This window comes from Hemitrygon akajei, chromosome 14 (genome assembly GCF_048418815.1).
Source record: "Hemitrygon akajei chromosome 14, sHemAka1.3, whole genome shotgun sequence".
NCBI classification, from domain to species: domain Eukaryota; kingdom Metazoa; phylum Chordata; class Chondrichthyes; order Myliobatiformes; family Dasyatidae; genus Hemitrygon; species Hemitrygon akajei.
In genome coordinates, this window is record NC_133137.1 from 34,101,749 (window position 1) to 34,122,423 (window position 20,675).

Below are 20,675 nucleotides of genomic sequence, written 5' to 3' on the forward strand. Positions count from 1 at the left end.
GCAGCCCATTCCACGCACTCACCATTCTCTGCATAAAAACTTACCCCTGATTTCTCCTCTGTACCTACTTCCAAGCACATTAAAACTATGCCCTCTCGTGTTAGCCATTTCAGCCCCGGGGAAAAAGCCTCTGACGATCCACACGATAAATGCCTCTCATCATCTTATACACCTCTTTCAGGTCACCTCTCATCCTCTGTTGCTCCAAGGACAAAAGGCCAAGTTCACCCAACCTATTCTCAAAAGGTGTGCTACCCAATCCAGGCAACATCCTTGTAAATCTCCTCTGCATCCTTTCTATGGCTTCCACATCCTTCCTGTAGTGAGGTGACCAGAACTGAATACAGTACTCCAAGTGGGGTCTGACCAGGGACCTATATAGCTGCAACATTATCTCTCAGCTCTTGAACTCAATCCTATGGTTGATGAAGGCCAATGCACCGTATGCCTTTTTAACCACAGAGTCAACCTGCACAGCAGTTTTGAGTGTCCTATGGACTCAGACCCCAAGATCCCTCTGATCCTCCATACTGCAAAGAGTCTTACCATTAATACTACATGCTGCCATCATATTTGACCTACCAAAATGAACCACTTCACACTTATCTGGGTTGAGCTCTATCTGCCACTTCTCAGCCCAGTTTTGCATCCTACCAAATGTCCTGCTGTAACCTCTGACAGCCCTCCACACTATCCATAACACCCCCAACCTTTGTGTCATCAGCAAATTTACTAGCCCAATCCTCCACTTCCTCATCCAGGTCATTTATAAAAATCACGAAGAGAAGTGGTCCCAGGACAGATCCCTGAGGCACACCACTGGTCACCGATCTCCATGTAGGATAAGACCTGTCTACAACCACTCTTGGCCTTCTGCAGGCAAACCACTTCTGGATCCACAAAGCAATGTCCCCTTGGATCCCATGCCTCCTTATTCTCTCAATAAGCCTTGCATGGGGTACCTTGTCAAATGCCTTGATGAAATCCATATACACTCCATCTACTGCTCTACCTTCATCAATATGTTTAATTATATCCTCAAAAAATTCAATCAGGCTCGTAAGGCATGACCTGCCTTTCACAAAGCCATGCTGACTGTTCCTCATCATATTATGCCTCTCCAAATGTTCATAAATCCTGCCTCTCAGGATCTTGTCCATCAACTTACCAACCACTAAAGTAAGACTCGCTGGTCTATAATTTCCTGGGCGATCTCTACTCTCTTTCTTGAATAAGGGAACAACATCCGCAACCCTTCAATCCTCCGGAATCTCTCCCATCCCCAATGATGATGCAAAGATCATTGCTAGAGGCTCAGCAATCTCTTCCCTCACCTCCCACAGTAGCCTGGGGTACATCTGGTTTGGTCCTGGCGACTTATCCAACTTGATGCTGTCCAAAAGCTCCAGCACATCCTCTTCCTTAGTATCTACATGCTCAAGCTTTTCAGTCCGCTGTAAGTCATCCCTACAATCGCCAAGATCCTTTTCTGAAGCAAAGTATTCATTAAGTACCTTTGCTATCTCCTCCGGTTCCATACACACTTTTCCACTGTCACACTTGACTGGTCTTATTCTTTCACGTCTTATGCTCTTGCTCTTCACATCCTTGGAGAATGCCTTGGGGTTTTCCTTAATCCTGTCCGCCAAGGCCTTCTCATGGCCCCTTCTGGCTCTCCTAATTTCATTCTTAAGCTCCTTCCTGCTAGCCTTATAATCTTCTATATCTCTACCATTACCTGGTTTTCTGAACCTTTCACAAGCTCTTCTTTTCTTCTTGACTGGATTTACAACAGCCTTTGTACACCATGGTTCCTGTACCCCACCATCCTTTCCCTGTCTCATTGGAATGTACCTATGCAGAACTCCATGAAAATATCCTCTGAACATTTGCCAGATTTCTTCCGTACAACCCTGAGAACATCTGTTTCCAATTTATGCTTCTAAGTTCCTGTCTGATAGCCTCATGTTTCCCCTTACTCCAATTAAACACTTTCCTAACTTGTCTGTTCCTATCCCTCTCCAATGCTATGGCAAAGGAGATAGAATTGTGATCACTATTTCCAAAATGCTCTCCCACTGAGAGATTAAGTAGATTAAGTACAGCCTCCCTATCTGCTCTTCGATGTCCCTGTTACTATTGGGTGGTCTATAAGAAACACCCTGTAGAGTTATTGACCCCTTTCTGTTCCTAATTTCCACCCACAGAGACTCCGTAGACAATCCCTCCATGACTTCCTCCTTTTCTGCAGCCGTGACACCTTCTCTGATCGAGAGTGCCACGCCCCCACCTCTTTTGCCTCCTTCCCTGTCCTTTCTGAAACATCTAAAGCCTGGCACTCAAAGTAACCATTCCTGCCCCTAAGCCATCCAAGTCTCCGTAATGGCCACAACATTATAGCTCTAAGTACTGATCCACGCTCTAAGCTCATCCGCTTTGTTCATAATACTCCTTGCATTAAAATAGACACATCTCAAACCATCGACCTGAGTGCATCTCCTCTCTATCACCTGCTTATCCCTTTTGCACTGACTCCAAGCTTTCTCTATTTGTGAGCCAACTGCCTCTTTCTCCGTCTCTTCAGTTTGGTTCCCACCCCCCAGCAATTCTAGTTTAAACTTTCCCCAATAGCCTTTGCAAATCTCCCTGCCAGGATATTGGTCCCCCTGGGATTCAAATGCAACCTGTCCTTTTTGTACAGGTCACACCTGCCCCAAAAGAGGTCCCAATGCTCCAGAAATCTGAATCCCTGCCCCCTGCTCCAATCCCTTTGTGGTCCTGCTTCTCAACTTCCTTTCTAACTCCCTGTCGTCTTGTTGTCAGGACCTCCTCCCTACATTTAGGATAGAAGACCCCTTCACCAGAGAGTTATACATCTTTGGAACTGTCAGCAACAGAGGAATGTCAATGACCACAATTGAGTTTGGTTGGGAATGACCAGAACTTTGGATAATTCTGGAATCAGAGACTAAGCAACAAGGGGGATATGAGACACAAGATCAACCACCATTCTACCCAGTGTGGAATAGATTTGAACAGACCCAAGGATCACGTGACCCACACCTCCATACTTCTTTTTTTGAATGGGACCTTAATGACTTTTGATGATCCAGACATGACTATTTCACTGCTTGCTTGACTCTGCCTATGTTTCCAAAGTCCCATTGCCATTCAATAACGAATTCCAACAGTTACCCAATAAGTGATGGCAAGCTTAGACCTGTAGTTTCCCCTCAGCAACTGTGGAGAGAGAAACAACATTTTAACAGAACAAGGAGAAGTTAGAAAACAAACATGCTTTTAAGTTGCAGAGAACAAAGGGAACTTCAGTGTTCAGCAGAACATCTGCAGATTTATCTCAGTAACAGAACTGCGAGAAGATGGCAATGGTTTCTTAATTGCATCTGGAGCCATAAATAGAAGATGAATGATGACCACAGATTAAAGTTCTTAATTCTCAATTAACAGCTTCACTGTACAGCCTGACTGTTTTGTAACCGACTAGGGTCTCCCAGTAACTTCATACGCCATTTTGATGTGAGCAGCAAATCACCTGGCTCAGACTGGGTGACAAATGGCTGTGCTGATTTGTAGGGGCTGACATCTACAGCTCCTGCATGAACGTCGAGGTCAGTGGATACAACAAACAGTAGGAACCCCAGTCCAGGTGAACATTGTATTCATTCCTGTTCAAATCAACATACCACAATTTGTAGGTCAAATCTCAATTCAATGCTGCCTCAAACTTCTAAACAAACAGGAAGGGAAGAAAAGCAGTGTTCATAGCACTACCAGCTTCTAGATATATCTAATTATCAGGGTATGTTGTTCCAGCAAAGCTTCCAAATTCATCATATTGTTAAATGGTCTTGACCCAAAACATCCACTATACTCTTTTCCATAGATTCTACCTGTCCTGCTGAGTTCCACCAGCATCTTATGAGAGATGCTTTCAAAAACTACTGGTCTGTTTAGCTCGGTACTCAAATTCATTAGGCTCTCCTGTAGGTTCCCCTGTGTTTCATATATCTCACTATTACAATGTAAGGCATCAGAGGGAATTTGCTGGATTCAACTAGTATTTGGTAGGAATAATCATTTTTTCCATAATTCTGTACTTTCTTAACAGAATTCAATATGCAAAGGACATAGGAAGCGTTCAGTTTAAATCAGGTGTTCCCAAACTAGGGACCAAGGACCCCTTGGTTAATGATATAGTTAGGGACCCCTGGTTTAAATGAAAGGCTTAAGCTATTTGCAACTTTATAAAACTCTGGTTTGGACACAATGGAGTACTGTATACAGATGGTCGTACCACTACAGGAGGGATGTTGAGTCTTCGGAGAGGGTGCAGAAACGGTTTACCAGGACGCTGCCCGGTTTAGAGGGCATGTGCTAACAAGGGAGGCTGGATAAACTCAGGTTATTTGCTCTGGAGTGTCAGAAGCTGAGGGAAGATCTGATAGAGGTTTACAAGATTATGAGAGGCAGAGATAGAATGGACAGAGAGTATCTGTTTCCCACAACTAAAATGTCTAATACCAGAGGACATGCATTGAAGGTGAGAGGGGGCAGGTTCAAGGGGGACGCGAGTAGTAAGTTTATTACCCTGAGTGATGGATGCCTGGAATATGCTGCCTGGTATAGTGGTAGATGAAAGTACATTTAGAGGCTTTTAAGAGATGCTTGGATTGGCACATGGATATAGGAAAGATGAGACATATGGACATTGTGGGTGCAGGAAAGATTAGTGTTTGGATGTTTTCATTTGCTTTTTAGCTGGTTCACACAACATCGTGGGCCGCATGATCTGCTCCTGTGCTGTACATTTTTATGTTCGATCTTCAATGTCAAATATATATAAAAAACAAATTACCTTATCTCCTTCAGCAACTTGACAGATGATTTCTCCTGTGGAGGGATTGATGGTTGGGAACGTTTTCTTACTGACTGCATCATGCCACTCATTGTTAATAAAGATCTGCAATAGAGGAAAAAAAGGATATACACCTCTTGTTGAGCATGGGATACAGAAACCAAACAGCACAAAACTTGGAAGAGTTTCCTAAATTTATCATTTCTTTCTCCAGTATAGTATGTGCTAGATAAAGAACAAATTTGACATTTGGTATGCGATCAAACATTACCGCGAATGCCAAATCTATGACAGTTCCATTGCTCCAGAACAACTTTTATCACGCAGTTTAAAATAAAACATAGAATGCAGAAAACAACCTCCTCATGAATCTTCGAATATACTCAAAAACTTCTTCAGGACATCAAGAAGAAGCCAATTGAAAAAGGTTGAGTTGGTGTTCGATTATTTTACACCTTTTTAACCTATACTTAACAAATTATGTAAAAATCAGCTGAACAGTTAAATAACTCTTCAGAACCAGACAGATGCTACAACTTTTTAGTGTGTTCTTGTGCGCTGAAGACAAGTGCAGAAAAAGACAAAATTGTGCTGTTTCTCCAGTAAAGAGTTAAATATTCTAACCAAATGTAAGTTTATATGGAGGTGACAGGCTTTCATTCATCTTCAAATTCTTTCGGCTAATTTATACAAACTTCTTGGTGGAAACAAGATTCCAACAAGAGTTAGAAATATACTGTATTGGATCATTGTTTGTTTAGTCAAAAATATTCCTTTGAATCTGTGAACCAAGAACAAAAGTAAAGAGATTGGCAATTTCAAAGTTCAAAAGTTCAAAGTAAATTTATTCTCAAAGTACATATATGTCACTCTGAGATTCATATCCTTATAGGTATACACAATAAATCTACAAAATAATAACCATAACAGGATCAATGAATGACCGCACCAACTTGGGTGTTCAACCAGTGTGCAAAAGACAACAAACTGTGCAAATACAAAAAGATAGATAGATAGATAAGCAAGCAAGCAATAAATATCAAGAACATGAGGTGAAGATCCTTGAAACATTTCAATGATGGGGCCAGTGAAATTGTGCTGCCTTTATGGCAGTTATTCAGTTTATAATATTTTCACTTAGTAATTCGTTTGTTAGCATTTTTTAGTTAAAGTTAGGATTGTTTAAGTAAATACATTTGTCTGTAATATATCGCGGCATGCGATGACGTCACATCCGGTTTCGCTGCGTCTTGTGGGAAAATACCGGTTTGGGTTAAACGCAAGGGTGGGGGGGCGCTCACATGTGGCAGTTCAGCGCAAGCAGAGTTTTCTCTCTACGCACCAGAAACACAGTGAAAGCAACGCTGTAAGTCATGAGATAATCGATATGTTGAATTAAAATGTTAACGCTGATTCTGTTAAAAGTAACAACGGTCGATAAGGTTTATGTTTTCGTTAGTTAAAGAGTCGGGATAGTTTGTGTTGAAGTGTATTTAAAGCAGTCAATGCAGTAGGTAGATTCTGACTGTATGCTGCACTTTAATGTAATGTAGTTATTGTAGTTTTACCTTTGCAAGTATTCACGATGTAAATGTGATATCTAGAAGGAAACAAACAGTGTACCAATCTTGTATTGTTTTATCAACAGTTTTCACCATACGTTAATGTGAAGAGTGAACAGTAAATGGTTAATCTTACTACGACCTTGTTTTCATTGACTACGGTTTACCTCGACGTTTAATTCGGGTTCCGTTACACCCGAGCGAGAACGTTACAGAAATCATTCCCTTTGATTCAAGAGCCTGATGATCAGGGGGCAATAACTGATGCTGAACCCGGTGGTTTGAGTCCTGAGGCTACTGTACCTTGTTCCTGATGGCAGCAGCGAGAAGAGAGCATGTCCTGGGTGATGGGGGTCCCTGATAATGGATTTTTGTGAAAGCATTTCATGTAGATGTACTCAATGGTGGGGAGAGCTTTACTTGTGATGAACTAGGCCTCAGACAAGGATTGTAAAGATCAAATTCCCTATTGAACTGAATTGAATTGACTTCATTTCTTACATCCTTCACATACAGGAGTAAAAATCTTTATGTTATATCTCCATCTGAATGTGCAATGTCTAAATTAATTTGTAATAAATTGTATGTACAGTAAGATATGCAATAGAACAATCAATATAGCTTAGAAATACAATTGTGTCAGTGTGAATTAATCTGTCTGATGACCTGGTGGAAGAAGCTGTCCCAGAGCCTTTTGGTCCTAGCTTTAATGGTGTGGTACCGTTTCCTGGATGATAGCAGCTGGAACAGTTTGTGGCATTGTATTATTCGAGCAGACTCAGTTATTTAGTATACTCAACACTAAATTCTGGTAAAAGTTTGGATGCCAAGGTCAAGACCAGATGAACTATTATCTTACCAAATAGAGTTTTATTTATATCTGCTTCATTTACACTGTAAAATAAAAGTTAATTTTCATGGCATTCATGTCCTGTATATGTCCCCATGATAATAAACATGAACTTTAATATATTCAAGTTATCTAGAACTGAAGGAGAGAATCAACCACAATTTTGATGACCAGACATCTAGAAGAACACTTCCAATGGAATGGCTGGGAAACAGCTTCCTTTCTCTACCTCATACATAGTGCTAACCAATAAATCAAGGTGTTGTGTATTTAATATATCAGTATTTAATATTTAAGTAATATTGTAAATACATTGCTTGATTACACCCAAGGGTGACCTGAAGACTTGCGGGGGGAAAGGGCACCTTACACTCCTTGGTAGAGACGTATCTCCACCCCTCCACCTAGACTTACCTACCATGAGAAATAGACTGCAACTTTATAATTTTATAAATCTCTATGGTCATCCATCAACCTCCTTCACTCTGGGGAAAACATTCAATTTCTCCACAACTTGGGGCGTGCTAGTGAGATGAGTGCAGTAGAGATGTGTTTTTTCCGGCTCCCCATGGCACACCAAACTTTACCAGTTAAAACTGCCTTTTTGAATGCTTGACTCTCAGTTTTTGTTGCAAGATCTCCGTTGTTTGTTTCTCTTTTACGCCACCAAAAAGTGTAACATGAACATGTCCAGTAAAACAGCAGAAGGTGGGAAGGGAGCCGCTCACCTGTGAGGCAATGCTGCAGCTAATGTTAGCCGGGTCCAAGCTAGCAAGAACCCTCCAGAAATGTTGTCAGCCGAAAAGGAAGACGAGCTTCCTCTTACTTGGCAGAAAGTGTTAAACAAGCTCTTGCAGTCCTTCAATGAGCGGTTTGACAAGTTTGAGCACAGTTTCCAGAGTCTGTTGTCCGCCCAGCAAGCGCTCACTGAGAGAGTGTTGAACACCGAAAATCAGACCGCTGACCACCAGCAGCAAATCCACGTCATGGAAACTTCAGTCACTGAGCTGCAGCAAGAAAATAAAAGACTGCGGGCCAAGCTTTCAGATCTGGAAGGGAGATCCAGACGCAATAACATAAAGATTGTTGGCGTCCCAGAAGGTGAGGAGAAAGGGAGGCCAACTGAATTTGTCACTAACCTGATCCCCAAGCTGCTGGGGGATGATAACTTCACCAAGCCGGTCGTTATCGATAGAGCACACCGCACACAACAGCCCAAATCACCAGAAGGCTCAAAGCCCCGTACGATAATTGCATGGGTGCATTTCGCACAGGAGAAAGAAAAGATTCTGTGGCTTGGGAGGCAACACTCAATGGATTACGGAGGTCATCGAATCTTAATCTACCCCGACTACACCGCAGAGGTTATGGAGCAACGGCGGAGTTTCCGTGAGGTGCTGCAACTGCTGAGGGAGAAGGAGGTCCGGCATTTGCCATGTTTCCCAGCCATGTTCATCACCAAGGGCAAGTAAAAGTATTCAGCAACCCGGTTGAAACCAAGACTTTTGTAGACTTTGAAAGGCTATTTTTCCACAACATAAATGAAGAGAGTCTAAACGTGCTCTGAGCAGACTTTAATTATGGCAGTTCTTTTTTCTATCCTCAATTTGTTCTTTAATATCTGTGCTAATGAGGGGCTGTTAGTTGGAGGTGTTTTCCTCTACTTTTATCCAGTGGTCCCAGATTAGGATGAGGGTAACTCTGTTTCATTTGGGGAAGCAATGAGTGGGGGTATTGTTCATTTATTTGTTAACTGTTCATGTTATTTTTTGTTGGTTTTTGCTGGCTGCCAGACTGAATGTTAAGTTTGCGTTTCATTATAATGCAAAAGGCACCACAAATAATATTCTTGACTCCATATCCTTGGTATCTTGGAATGTGCACGGTTTAGGTCACCCAATAAAGCGAGGTAAAGTTTTTGCACATTTGAAGTCACTGAAATCTGACATTATATTCTTACAAGAAACTCACATTAAAGCCACTCAGCATGGGAAATTCAGGGCTAATTGGATTTCACAGGTCTATCAGGCACCTTTCAGTTCCAAAGCCAGAGGCATTGCCATTTTCTTCCGTAAGACTGTCTTTTCATTTTCACTTATCCACAATCGATCCAAATGGCAGGTTTATAATTTTAACTGGGCATATCAATTCACTTCCCGTTACACTGGTAAACGTTTACGGGCTGAACTCGGACGATCCAGGTTTTTTCCATAAGGTGTTTGACTTATCCCAGATAACGATTCAAGCCACATATTGATTGGGGGTGACTTTAATTGCTACCTGGACCCGTATTTACAAACCTCATTTCCAGAAAAGTTGGGATATTTTCCAAAATGCAATAAAAACAAAAATCTGTGATATGTTAATTCACGTGAACCTTTATTTAACTGACAAAAGTACAAAGAAAGGATTTTCAATAGTTTTACTGACCAACTTAATTGTATTTTGTAAATATACACAAATTTAGAATTTGATGGCTGCAACACACTCAACAAAAGTTGGGACAGAGTTAAAATAAGATTGAAAAGTGCACAGAATATTCAAGTAACACCGGTTTGGAAGACTCCACATTAAGTAGGCTAATTGGTAGCAGGTCAGGTATCATGACTGGGTATAAAAGTAGCGTCCATCAAAGGCTCAGTCTTTGCAAGCAAGGATGGGTTGTGGCTCACCCCTTTTTGCCAAAATTCATGAGAGAATTGTTAGTCAGTTCAAAAGGAACATTTCCCAACGCAAGATTGCAGAGAATTTAGGTCTTTCAACATCTATAGTACATAATATTGTGAAAAGATTCAGAGAATTCAGAGACATCTCAGTGCGTAAAGGGCAAGGTCGGAAACCACTGTTGAATGCGCGTGATCTTCGAGCCCTCAGGCGGCACTGCCTAAGAAACCGACATGCTACTGTGACAATTATAGCCACCTGGGCTCGGGAGTACTTCGGAAAACCACTGTCACTTAACACAGTCCGTCGCTGCATCCAGAAATGAACCTATCAGGCAGGAACTTGGAAGCATAAATTAGAAACAGATGTTCTCAGGGAAATGTACAGCAGAAATGTGGCAAATGTTCTGGGGATATTTGCGTGGCGTTCTGCATAGGTACGTTCCAATGAGAAGGGAAAGGATGGTAGGGTACAAGAACAAAGTGTACAAAGGCTGTTGAAAATTTAGTCAAGAAGAAAAGCTTATGAAAGTTTCAAAAAACTAGGTATTTATAGAGATCTAGAAGATTATATGGCTAGCAGGAAGGAGCTTAAGAAAGAAATAAGGAGAGCCAGAAGGGGCCATGAAAAGGCCTTGGCAGGATTAAGGAAATCCCCAAGGCATTCTACAAGTATGTGAAGAGCAAGAGGATAAAACGTGAGAGAATAGGACCAATCAAACGTGACAGTGGAAAGTGTGTATGGAACTGGAGGAATTAGCAGAGGTACTTAATGAGTACTTTGCTTCAGTATCAGGCCCCTTTTCATTGACTACAGCTCTGCCTTTAATACCATCATTCCAAATAAACTGATTCCTAAGCTCCGGAACCTGGATCTTAGCACTCATATCTGCAGCTGGATCTTCAACTTCCTCACAGACAGGACCCAGGCTGTAAAAATAGGGGACAAGCTCTCCTCTACAATCACTCTGAGCACCGTACCCCACAAGGCTGTGTACTCAGCGCCCTGCTGTACTCACTGTACACCCATGATTGTGTAGCCAAGTTTCCATCGAACTCAATATATAAGTTTGCTGATGACACCACAATTGTAGGCCGTATCTTCGGTAATGATGAGTCTGAGTACAGAGAGGAAATTAAGAACCTGGTGGCATGGTGCGAAGACAATAACCTATCCCTGAATGTCAGCAAGATGAAGGAATTGGTCGTTGACTTCAGAAGGAGTAGCGGACTGCGCGACCCCATCTACATCAGTGGTGTGCAGGTGAAACAGGTCAAAGACTTTAAGTTCCTCGGGGTGAACATCACAAATGACCTGACTTGGTCTAACCAAGCAGAGTCCACTGCCAAGAAGGCCCACCAGCGCCTTTACTTCCTGAGAAAGCTGAAGAAATTTGGCCTGTCCCCCAAAACCCTCACTAATTTTTATAGATGCACCGTAGAAAGCATTCTACTAGTGTGCATCACAACCTGGTATGGAAGTTGTCCTGTCCAAAACCGGAAGAAGCTACAGAAGATCGTGAACATAGCCCAGCACATCACACAAACCAATCTTCCATCCTTGGACTCACTTTACACCACACGCTGTTGGAGCAGTGCTGCCAGGATAATCAAGGACATGACCCACCCAGACAACACACTTTTTGTCCCTCTTCCCTCCGGGAGAAGGTTCAGGAGCTTGAAGATTCGTACGGCCAGATTTGGGAACAGCTTCTTTCCAACTGTGATAAGACTGCTGAACGGATCCTGACCTGGATCTGGGCTGTACCTTCCAAATATCTGGACCTAACTTGCACTACCTTACTTTCCCTTTTCTATTTTCTAATTATGACTTATAATTTAAATTCTTATTATATTTACTTCGATTTGTACTTCAGGGAGTGCAAAGCGCAGAATCAAATATCGCTGTGATGATTGTACACTCTAGTATCAATTGTCTGGTGACAATAAAAGTATCCACTACAGAAAAGGACCTTGGCGATTGTAGGGATGATTTACAGCAGAATGAAAAGCTTGAGCAAATAGACATTAAGAAAGAGGATGCACTGGAGCTTTTGGAAAGCATCAAGTTGGATAAGTCTCTGGGGCAAGATGAGATGAGATGCATGGAAGGTGAGGGAGGAGATTGCTGAGCCTCTGGCAATGATCTTTGCATCATCAGTGGGGATGGGAGAGGTTCTGGAGGATTGGAGGATTGCAGATGTTGTTCCCTTATTCAAGAAAGGGAGTAGAGATATCCCAGGAAATTATAGACCAGTGAGCCTTACCTCAGTGGTTGGTAAGTTGATGGAGAAGATCCTGAGAGGCAGGATTTATGAATATTTGGAGAGGCATAATATGATTAGGAATAGTCAGCATGGCTTTGTGAAAGGCAGGTCATGCCTTACGAGCCTGATTTAATTTTTTGAGGATGTGACTAAACACATTGATGAAGATAGAGCACTAGATGTAGTGTATATGGATTTCAGCAAGGCATTCGATAAGGCACCCCATGCAAGGCTTATTGAGAAAAGTAAGGAGGCATGGGATACAAGAAGATATTGCTTTGTGGATCCAGAACTGGCTTGCCCACAGAAGGCAAACAGTGATTGTAGATGGGTCATATTCTGCATGGAGGTCAGTGACCAGTGGCGTGCCTCAGGGATCTGTTCTGGGACCGCTTCTCTTTGTGATTCTTATAAATGACCTGGACGAGGAAGTGGAGGGATGGGTTAGTAAATTTGCTGATGACACAAAGGTTGGGGGTGTTGTGGATAGTGTGGAGGGCTGTTAGAGCTTACAGCGGGACATTGATAGGATGCAAAACTGGGCTGAAATGTGGCAGATGGAGTTCAACCCAGATAAGTGTGAGGTGGTTCATTTTGGTAGGTCAAATATGATGGCAGAATATAGTATTAATGGTAAGACTCTCGGCAGTGTGGAGGATCAGAGGGGTCTTGGGGTCCAAGACCATATGACATTCAAAGCTGCTGTGCAGGTTGACTCCGTGGTTAAGAAAGCCACATGTGTGCATTGGCCTTCATCAACCGTGAGAGTGAGTTTAAGAGCCAAGAGGTAATGTTACAGCTGTATAGGCCCCTGGTCAGACCCCACTTGGAGTATTGTCCTCAGTTCTGGTCACCTCACTACAGGAAGGATGTGGAAACCATAGAAAGGGTGCAGATGAGATTTACAAGGATGTTGCCTGGATTGGGGAGCATGCCTTACGAGAATAGTGTTATGATACCAGCCCCCTCCTTTGTGAGAATTGCAAGAGCCCTAGTGAAAGGGGGGTCAATGACCCGAGAGAGAGAGAGAGAGAGAGAGAGACAGGCTGAATGGACACAGGAAATGGAAAGACAGCGACGTGCTGGATACCGCATTCCACTGGGACAAAAGCTGGCGACTGTGGCATTGTTCTCAGGAGACACCTGGGAACTGCAGACGTGCCAACTCGCAGGGACATTGTAAAGCCCTCGGGCAAAGTGGGCTGGTTGAGAGAGAGATTGCATCACCTGCAACCTGATTGACACCTGAGATCCCGTGAGGCAGTATAAAGAAGGGTCTGAAAGAGGACGACCCTCAGACGCACCAAGGAGACACCAAGAAGCACGATACCGCTTCCCGTGGGAACGGGAAGCCATTTTGAAGGAAGCCACGTGCGTTAAATTCCGAATGCGGAGTTTGTGGCTAAAACCAACGGAAGATCGCTTTTAACTAACAACGGGGAAGATCGCTCCCCTGATTCCACGGATGTTTTGGGCAAGTTTTTCCGTTTATCTCTCTCTCTCTCCAACACGTGAAACCAAAAGGGAAAAGCCTGCAGACTTCAGAGTGACTCTTTATATTTCCAATTGGACTCAGTATTATACCCTAGACAACGAAAGAGCTTATTTCTGAGTGATTATTAATGTACCTGCGTTTTAGATTGAGTATTGACGCATGTTATCTGAATGTTTGTATTAACCTTAATTTTTGTGCCCCTTTATTAATAAAACTTTTGAAAATAGTACCATTGGACTTCAACTGACATATCTATCTTTGCTGGTAAGTGAAACCAGTTACTGGTTTCATAACAAGTGGGGTTCTCGTCTCGGGATTTGACACCAAAAAGGGGGAGGTCAGTCAATCGGGATTGTAAGTCAAAAAAAATAATAATATGGATCTGGTACGCAGGTAGCCAGACAGAAAAACCAGCAAAGATGGACGTGTGTGAATTTATGAAAAACGCGACTGTGGCAGCGCTAGAGGTGTGCACCAAATCAGACTTGTTAAATTTGGCGAAGGGGTTAGAAGTGGAAAACGAGCAGGATCAAGCTGAGAGGCAAAGACAGCATGAAATTCGGATCAGAGAGTTAGCAGCAGCCGAGAGAGCGGCAGCGGGGAGAGAAAGAGAGAGGGAGGAGCTAAGGAGAGAGCGGTTTAATGTTAGTCGGGAGCTGAGAGTAGTACCTCCGTTCGAAGAGACGGATGTTGATAGTTATTTCTTGTTTTTTGAAACGGTGGCAGCTATGATGCCGACCCGCAGACGGGCGAGTGCGGTGGCCCCGCCCCTAGAGTCCCAAAGCTATCGCGCATGCGCGGTCACACGCAGCCTGTCCAGAAAAGCAGTGAGCAGTTTAAATCGGGCCAGCAGTAATCTGGCCAAGATGTTTTTACCGACCCTGTACCATGAGGGTTCCGAGGGTGGTAAAACAGAAAGCAGTAAAGTAAAAGGGGGTAAGGGAGAGGAAATAGCCCTGCCCTTAGTGAAGAGAAAGGTCCTAGAGGTAGGAACTAAAGTTGAGAAACGGATAAAGTTGTTAAAATGTCCAGAGTTGGACATGGTTAATCTGTCTGGTTTGGCAGAATTGTTTGAAGAAGTTCAGAGTTCTAAAGGTGTTCTCGATGGTCCCGAGAGTGAAATGAGGGCAGTCTTAGAGAGGAAGGGTATCCTTGCTGTGGAGAAGTCAGCTGAAATGGCCGAGGAGGTTGTTTCAGCTCGCAGGGTTGCGCCTTCCCCAACGGGGGGCTGCCTAGAGAGTAACTGGAAGGATCGGGGGACGTTAGAATTTGAAAAAGGTACGGGTATTGAAAGCCTGGAAGAGGCCAATGTCCCTTTTGAGTGTGTCCAAGATGGGGGCGCACGTGGTGCTGAACCTGGTAACAGAGCTCAGGGGAAGTCTGAGGTGTTTGATTCAGGGGAACGGGGCGGCCGTCTTTGTGGATCAGATAGGGTTGGTTCAGTAGGAAAAGGGTTAACCTTGGTAACCGTGGGAAGTGTGAGTTCCACGGTGTTTGTATTCGAGAGTGGGGCCAAGGTTAATGCCGAATTTAAGGGGGGAATGAGGATTGTTATTAAAGGAAACGGAAAGTCTGTAGTTCCCAAGTCGAAGGAAGAAATTTTAAACCTGGCAGATCGCTCACAGAGTGAGTCGGGAAATAGCGGGGCCCCCCACTCTATTGTTACGCCAGGGTGGGGTGTGAAGAGGTTGCATTCGAAATGCTACCTGAAAGAGGAGTTGGAATTAAAAACAAATAGCCTGAAGGGTCTTGATAGTTTGGGGCATGGTGTTGAAAAAATAGCCCCGATGAACGAGGCGGGCGGGAGTTCACCACGCCAAATTACTCAAAGTCCCAACGGGGGGGACTCGCCAGAAAAGAGGTGACGGTTAATGGGGATGCCATTTTTTTTTTAAACAGCAAAGCAGGTTTTACGGGTTGCGCTAAAGCCTGTGAATAATAAAGACAGACCTTTGGAGACCTGCCGGCGAAGTAAACCGACCGAAACGATTAGTATTCGCATAAACTTTTGTAGATGCACCTAAGCTAAGATCACACCTCCGCAGTTTTGTTGCTGAAAACAATAAATAAATAGGTGGTTATTGAATTGAAGTCTGATGTTACAAGACTTTAGTACGGTACGCAATGTTAAGATATTAACTAAAGGGACACTGTAATTGTTAACTGTTTAGATGCTGACTTGAATGTATAACTGTATTACTCTGTAGTGAAAAGAAAAGCTTCTGTATTGTGTTAGATTCAAAATTTCTGTAAGACTCTGTACCACTCTGTGTTTTTAACCGCTGGTAAAAAACCTTTAAGAGGGGAGGTGTTATGATACCAGCCCCCTCCTTTGTGAGAATTGCAAGAGCCCTAGTGAAAGGGGGGTCAATGACCCGAGAGAGAGAGCAAGAGAGAGAGAGAGACAGGCTGAATGGACACAGGAAATGGAAAGACAGCGACGTGCTGGATACCGCATTCCACTGGGACAAAAGCTGGCGACTGTGGCATTGTTCTCAGGAGACACCTGGGAACTGCAGACGTGCCAACTCGCAGGGACATTGTAAAGCCCTCGGGCAAAGTGGGCTGGTTGAGAGAGAGATTGCATCACCTGCAACCTGATTGACACCTGAGATCCCGTGAGGCAGTATAAAGAAGGGTCTGAAAGAGGACGACCCTCAGACGCACCAAGGAGACACCAAGAAGCACGATACCGCTTCCCGTGGGAACGGGAAGCCATTTTGAAGGAAGCCACGTGCGTTAAATTCCGAATGCGGAGTTTGTGGCTAAAACCAACGGAAGATCGCTTTTAACTAACAACGGGGAAGATCGCTCCCCTGATTCCACGGATGTTTTGGGCAAGTTTTTCCGTTTATCTCTCTCTCTCTCCAACACGTGAAACCAAAAGGGAAAAGCCTGCAGACTTCAGAGTGACTCTTTATATTTCCAATTGGACTCAGTATTATACCCTAGACAACGAAAGAGCTTATTTCTGAGTGATTATTAATGTACCTGCGTTTTAGATTGAGTATTGACGCATGTTATCTGAATGTTTGTATTAACCTTAATTTTTGTGCCCCTTTATTAATAAAACTTTTGAAAATAGTACCATTGGACTTCAACTGACATATCTATCTTTGCTGGTAAGTGAAACCAGTTACTGGTTTCATAACAATAGGTTGAGTGAACTTGGCTTTTTTCTCCTTGCAGCAACCGAGGATGAGAGGTGACCTGATAGAGGTGTATAAGATGATGAGAGACATTGATTGTGTGGATAGTGTGAGAGTTGAAGTAAATTAAGATGTGCGTGGGCTTGGAAGAGGGTTAAAGTCAGTAAACAAATGTGATTTAATTATGTCTGATAAGCAGGAATGCAGAAGCGCCTGACAAGATTAACTGCTTGTGGAAAACAGAGCAGATATGCAAAGATTGTAATCATTGAAGTCCTGAGATATGGACTATTGTTTTACAGAAATGTGTAAAAAACTCCAAATATGGAATGGGAAAACACCGAATCTAAGACTGTGTACCTCCTGAGTCAGGGAGGGGAGGGGTAAGGAAGAAGGATAAAACCTGCTGCCCTGTAAGGTTCAGGGTTCCCTTCTCTGAAGGCACCCAGCTCTGCAGAACTGTTAATAAACTTTGTTTCCTTGAATTTGTCTTGAAGCCATTATTCGGGAGCGTGGCTCGTTTCTGGCAACTTGGGGGCTCGTCCGGGATCCACACTCCAGCCGTGAGGGGGGAAAGAAAGGACATCGGAGAAGGTGCACCCTGCCGAGTTCGGCAGTCCCTGATTCCTTGCTCGTCGCCCCGCGCGGCTTGAGCGAGTGATATCCGGCGGACTCAAGGAAACAAAGAGGGGTTGTCGAGGCAGTCGAGACAGTGAGCGATCGAGTAATTCCTGTGCACAGGACCCAGGTAAGAGATCCTGCAGAGACGTGGTACACGAGAATTGTGGAACTACGGGGTTACCCTGCAGGTGGATCCTGCAGAGACGTAGTGCACGAGAATTGTGGAACCACGGGGTAGCTTGCGTGTGGATAGCTGGGCGATCGCGGGAGTAAAGGTTACAGAATTGGACAGGAGTGATCGAGCTAGGTGGGTCACATTCAAATTAAATTCTTGCAGTGACGTGGTGGGCAAGGAGTGCGGAACCACGGGGTAGCCTGCGGGTGGATAGGAACCGGGCAAGTCCTCGAGATGGGGAATAAGGGGTCTAAGAGAGAAAAGGGTAAAGGAAATCCAGGCGCCAACGATGAAAAATACCCCGGAGTACCCACTGATAGTCCGTTGGGACGGATGTTAGAAAATTGGGATTACGGAAGGCGAAAAGGGAAGTCAAAGAAAAAATGATACAGTACTGTGAATTCTGGTCCCGCCAGCCTATCCAAGAGTCGGCTGTGTGGTGGCCTAAGTTCGGGTCTAGCGAGGATTGGGTACAACAAGCCCTTAATCTGTACGTGAATTCAAAACCTAACGTTAAACCCGAAGAAAGTGATTATGCCCTATGCTGGTTACCAACGCCAAATAGTTATAAGTTGAAAGCGATAAAGGAAGGGGACAGAAAAAGAATACATGGGAGTTGCTCGAGCACCTGCCGCCCCCATATGTGCCCCCTACCGCTCCGCAAATCGATGACCTTGAGGCAAGGGAAAGTGAAAATGAATCGGCAGCTGCAGCTGGAGAAGATGCAGACCAGGGTGAAGAGGAAACGGAGCGTGCGAAACCGCAGATTATAGGAGCCAGGAGGATGGAAACCAGGTCACAAACAGCTAAAAATCACAAAGAGGAAGTCGAACAGACCGCCAGACTATATCCTCTGAGAGAAGTACCTATGGGAGGAGCAAATGGAGGGACGGGGTATGTTAATGTTCCCCTGACTAGCGCTGAGGTACGGAATTTTAAAAAGGAAATGAAAGGCCTATTAGAAGGCCCCATGGGCCTGGCCGAACAGTTGGATCAATTCCTAGGACCCAACATTTATACCTGGGATGAAATGTACTCAATTATGGGAACCTTGTTTTCCACCCAAGAAAGACAAATGACAAGACAGGCGGCCATAGTAATGTGGGAAAAGGAAAGGCCAAACGAAGCAGAGCCGCAACAGAAATTCCCTCTTGTGGACCCAGGCTGGGATAAGCAAACGGAGGGGGGCCGAAGGAATATGAGGGATCTGCGAGAATTCCTGATAAAGGGAATAAGACAGGCGGTTCCGAAGGGACACAACTTTACCAAGGCATTTGGGAGCCACCAAAATCCCGAGGAGACTCCGTCCGACTTCCTAGATAGAATCCGGAGGAACATGCAACAATACGTGGGAATAGACACTGAAACGGAGGTTGGCCAACAGCTGATTCGTGTTGAATTTGTATCGAAGGCATGGCCAGATATAAGAAAAAAACTGGAAAAACTAGAAGACTGGAATACTAAACCCTTGAGTGAACTACTTAGGGAGGCACAGAAAGTGTTTGTAAGAAGGGATGAAGAGAAGCAGAAGAAAGCAGCCAAGATAATGGTCCAGACAGTCCAACAGGTGACCGCAGACAAAAGAGAAAGAAGAGACCCATGGCCAGGATGAAGTGGCAGCCAAGATCGAAGTAGGGGACCCAGGAGGGCCCCTAGATGTTTTCACTGCAACGAAGAGGGACACTTCAGGCGCGAGTGCCCCAGATACCGACGGGAAGTGCGCTCGTACGCCATGATGGAAGAAGAGTACTAGGGGGGTCGGGGGTTCCAACCCTTGGGGAAGAAAAATCATCGGCAGGAACCCCTGATAAACTTGAAATTAGGTCCCCAAGGGTGTGACACAACCTTCATGGTCGACTTAGGAGCTGAAAGATCGAGTATAATAGAGATACCATCAGGGACCCAGACCGGAGCAAAATTGATGGGAGTATCCGGTATCGGAGGAAAGACAATACAAGTGCCAATTGTGGACAATGTGGAAGTCGGATATGAAGATACAGCAACTAGACGAGACCTCCTCCTGCTGCTCTCGGCAGGATTTAATCTATTAGGAAGAGATCTGCAAGTTCAATTGGGTATTGGAACAGTGCCAAGCAATGGAGAGATAATAGTAAAACTCTTCGCATTAAAAGAGAAAGACGATCGGAAAATAGAGCCCGAGGTATGGTATAGAGAGGGAAACAGGGGAGGATTGAACATCAGCCCTTTACAGATCACCTTGTTACCGGACAGTCGCCCAGTGAGAAGGAAGCAGTACCCCATTGCGATGGAAGGAAGAAAAGGGCTGCAGCCGGTGATTGAGGGATTCCCAGAAGGCACACCGGTGGTTGACTGACTCTCGCATCTTGAAGTACGAGACTATCCTGATGACCGGAGAAGACCTGAACTTCGCCAAAGATTCCAGTTGCAACCCAGCCCAGTTCCTATATGGAGGACTGGAGGAAGAGGAGTCAGAGCATGTCTGCATTGAACTTCTGGACTTGCAAAAGAAAAGTCGGGAAGACTTACAGGAAGTTCCCCTGGGAGAGGGACAAGAACTATATATAGACGGATCGTCTCGATGTATTGATGGGATACGACATAGCGGATACGCCATCATCGACGGAGAAACGGGAAAAAAATTGGAGTCCGGAAGACTACCGGGAAATTGGTCGGCTCAGTCCTGTGAGTGATAATATTGGAAAAGAGAGTCGGAACTGTATACACTGACTCCAAATACGCCTATGGGATAGTACATACATTTGGGAAGATATGGAAAGAAAGAGGACTGATAACGGCCAGGGGAAAAGGACTGGCACATGAACAAATGATAAGTATGACATTGGAAGCCCTGGCCTTACCGACTGAAATTGCGGTAATGCATGTACCCAGACACCAAAAAGGATCGACACCTGATGCTGTGGGGAACCGTCTGGCGGACGAGGAGGCCAAACGGGCAGCAGTTGAAGAACCGGTGCAACTCCTGACTTTGATACCAGTGAGAGAAGGACTTACTAAACTGCCTGTGTTTACTCAAA

General features: G+C 44.3%; 1 protein-coding gene across 2 annotated transcripts in view; it reads right to left on the bottom strand.

Moving 5' to 3' along the window:
• LOC140738476 (aldehyde dehydrogenase, mitochondrial-like) overlaps positions 1–20,675 on the bottom strand; it is a 62,790-nt gene that overhangs the window by 38,450 nt on the left and 3,665 nt on the right. Inside the window, exons 2-3 of one of the 2 annotated variants that reach the window (XM_073065792.1) lie at positions 4,877–4,981; positions 3,196–3,240 (exon numbers count right to left, since the gene is read on the bottom strand). In XM_073065792.1, coding sequence (XP_072921893.1) covers positions 3,196–3,240; positions 4,877–4,981 — 150 coding nt within the window. The remainder of the gene's footprint in view (positions 1–3,195; positions 3,241–4,876; positions 4,982–20,675) is intronic. The other variant, XM_073065793.1, reaches the window with a different exon arrangement.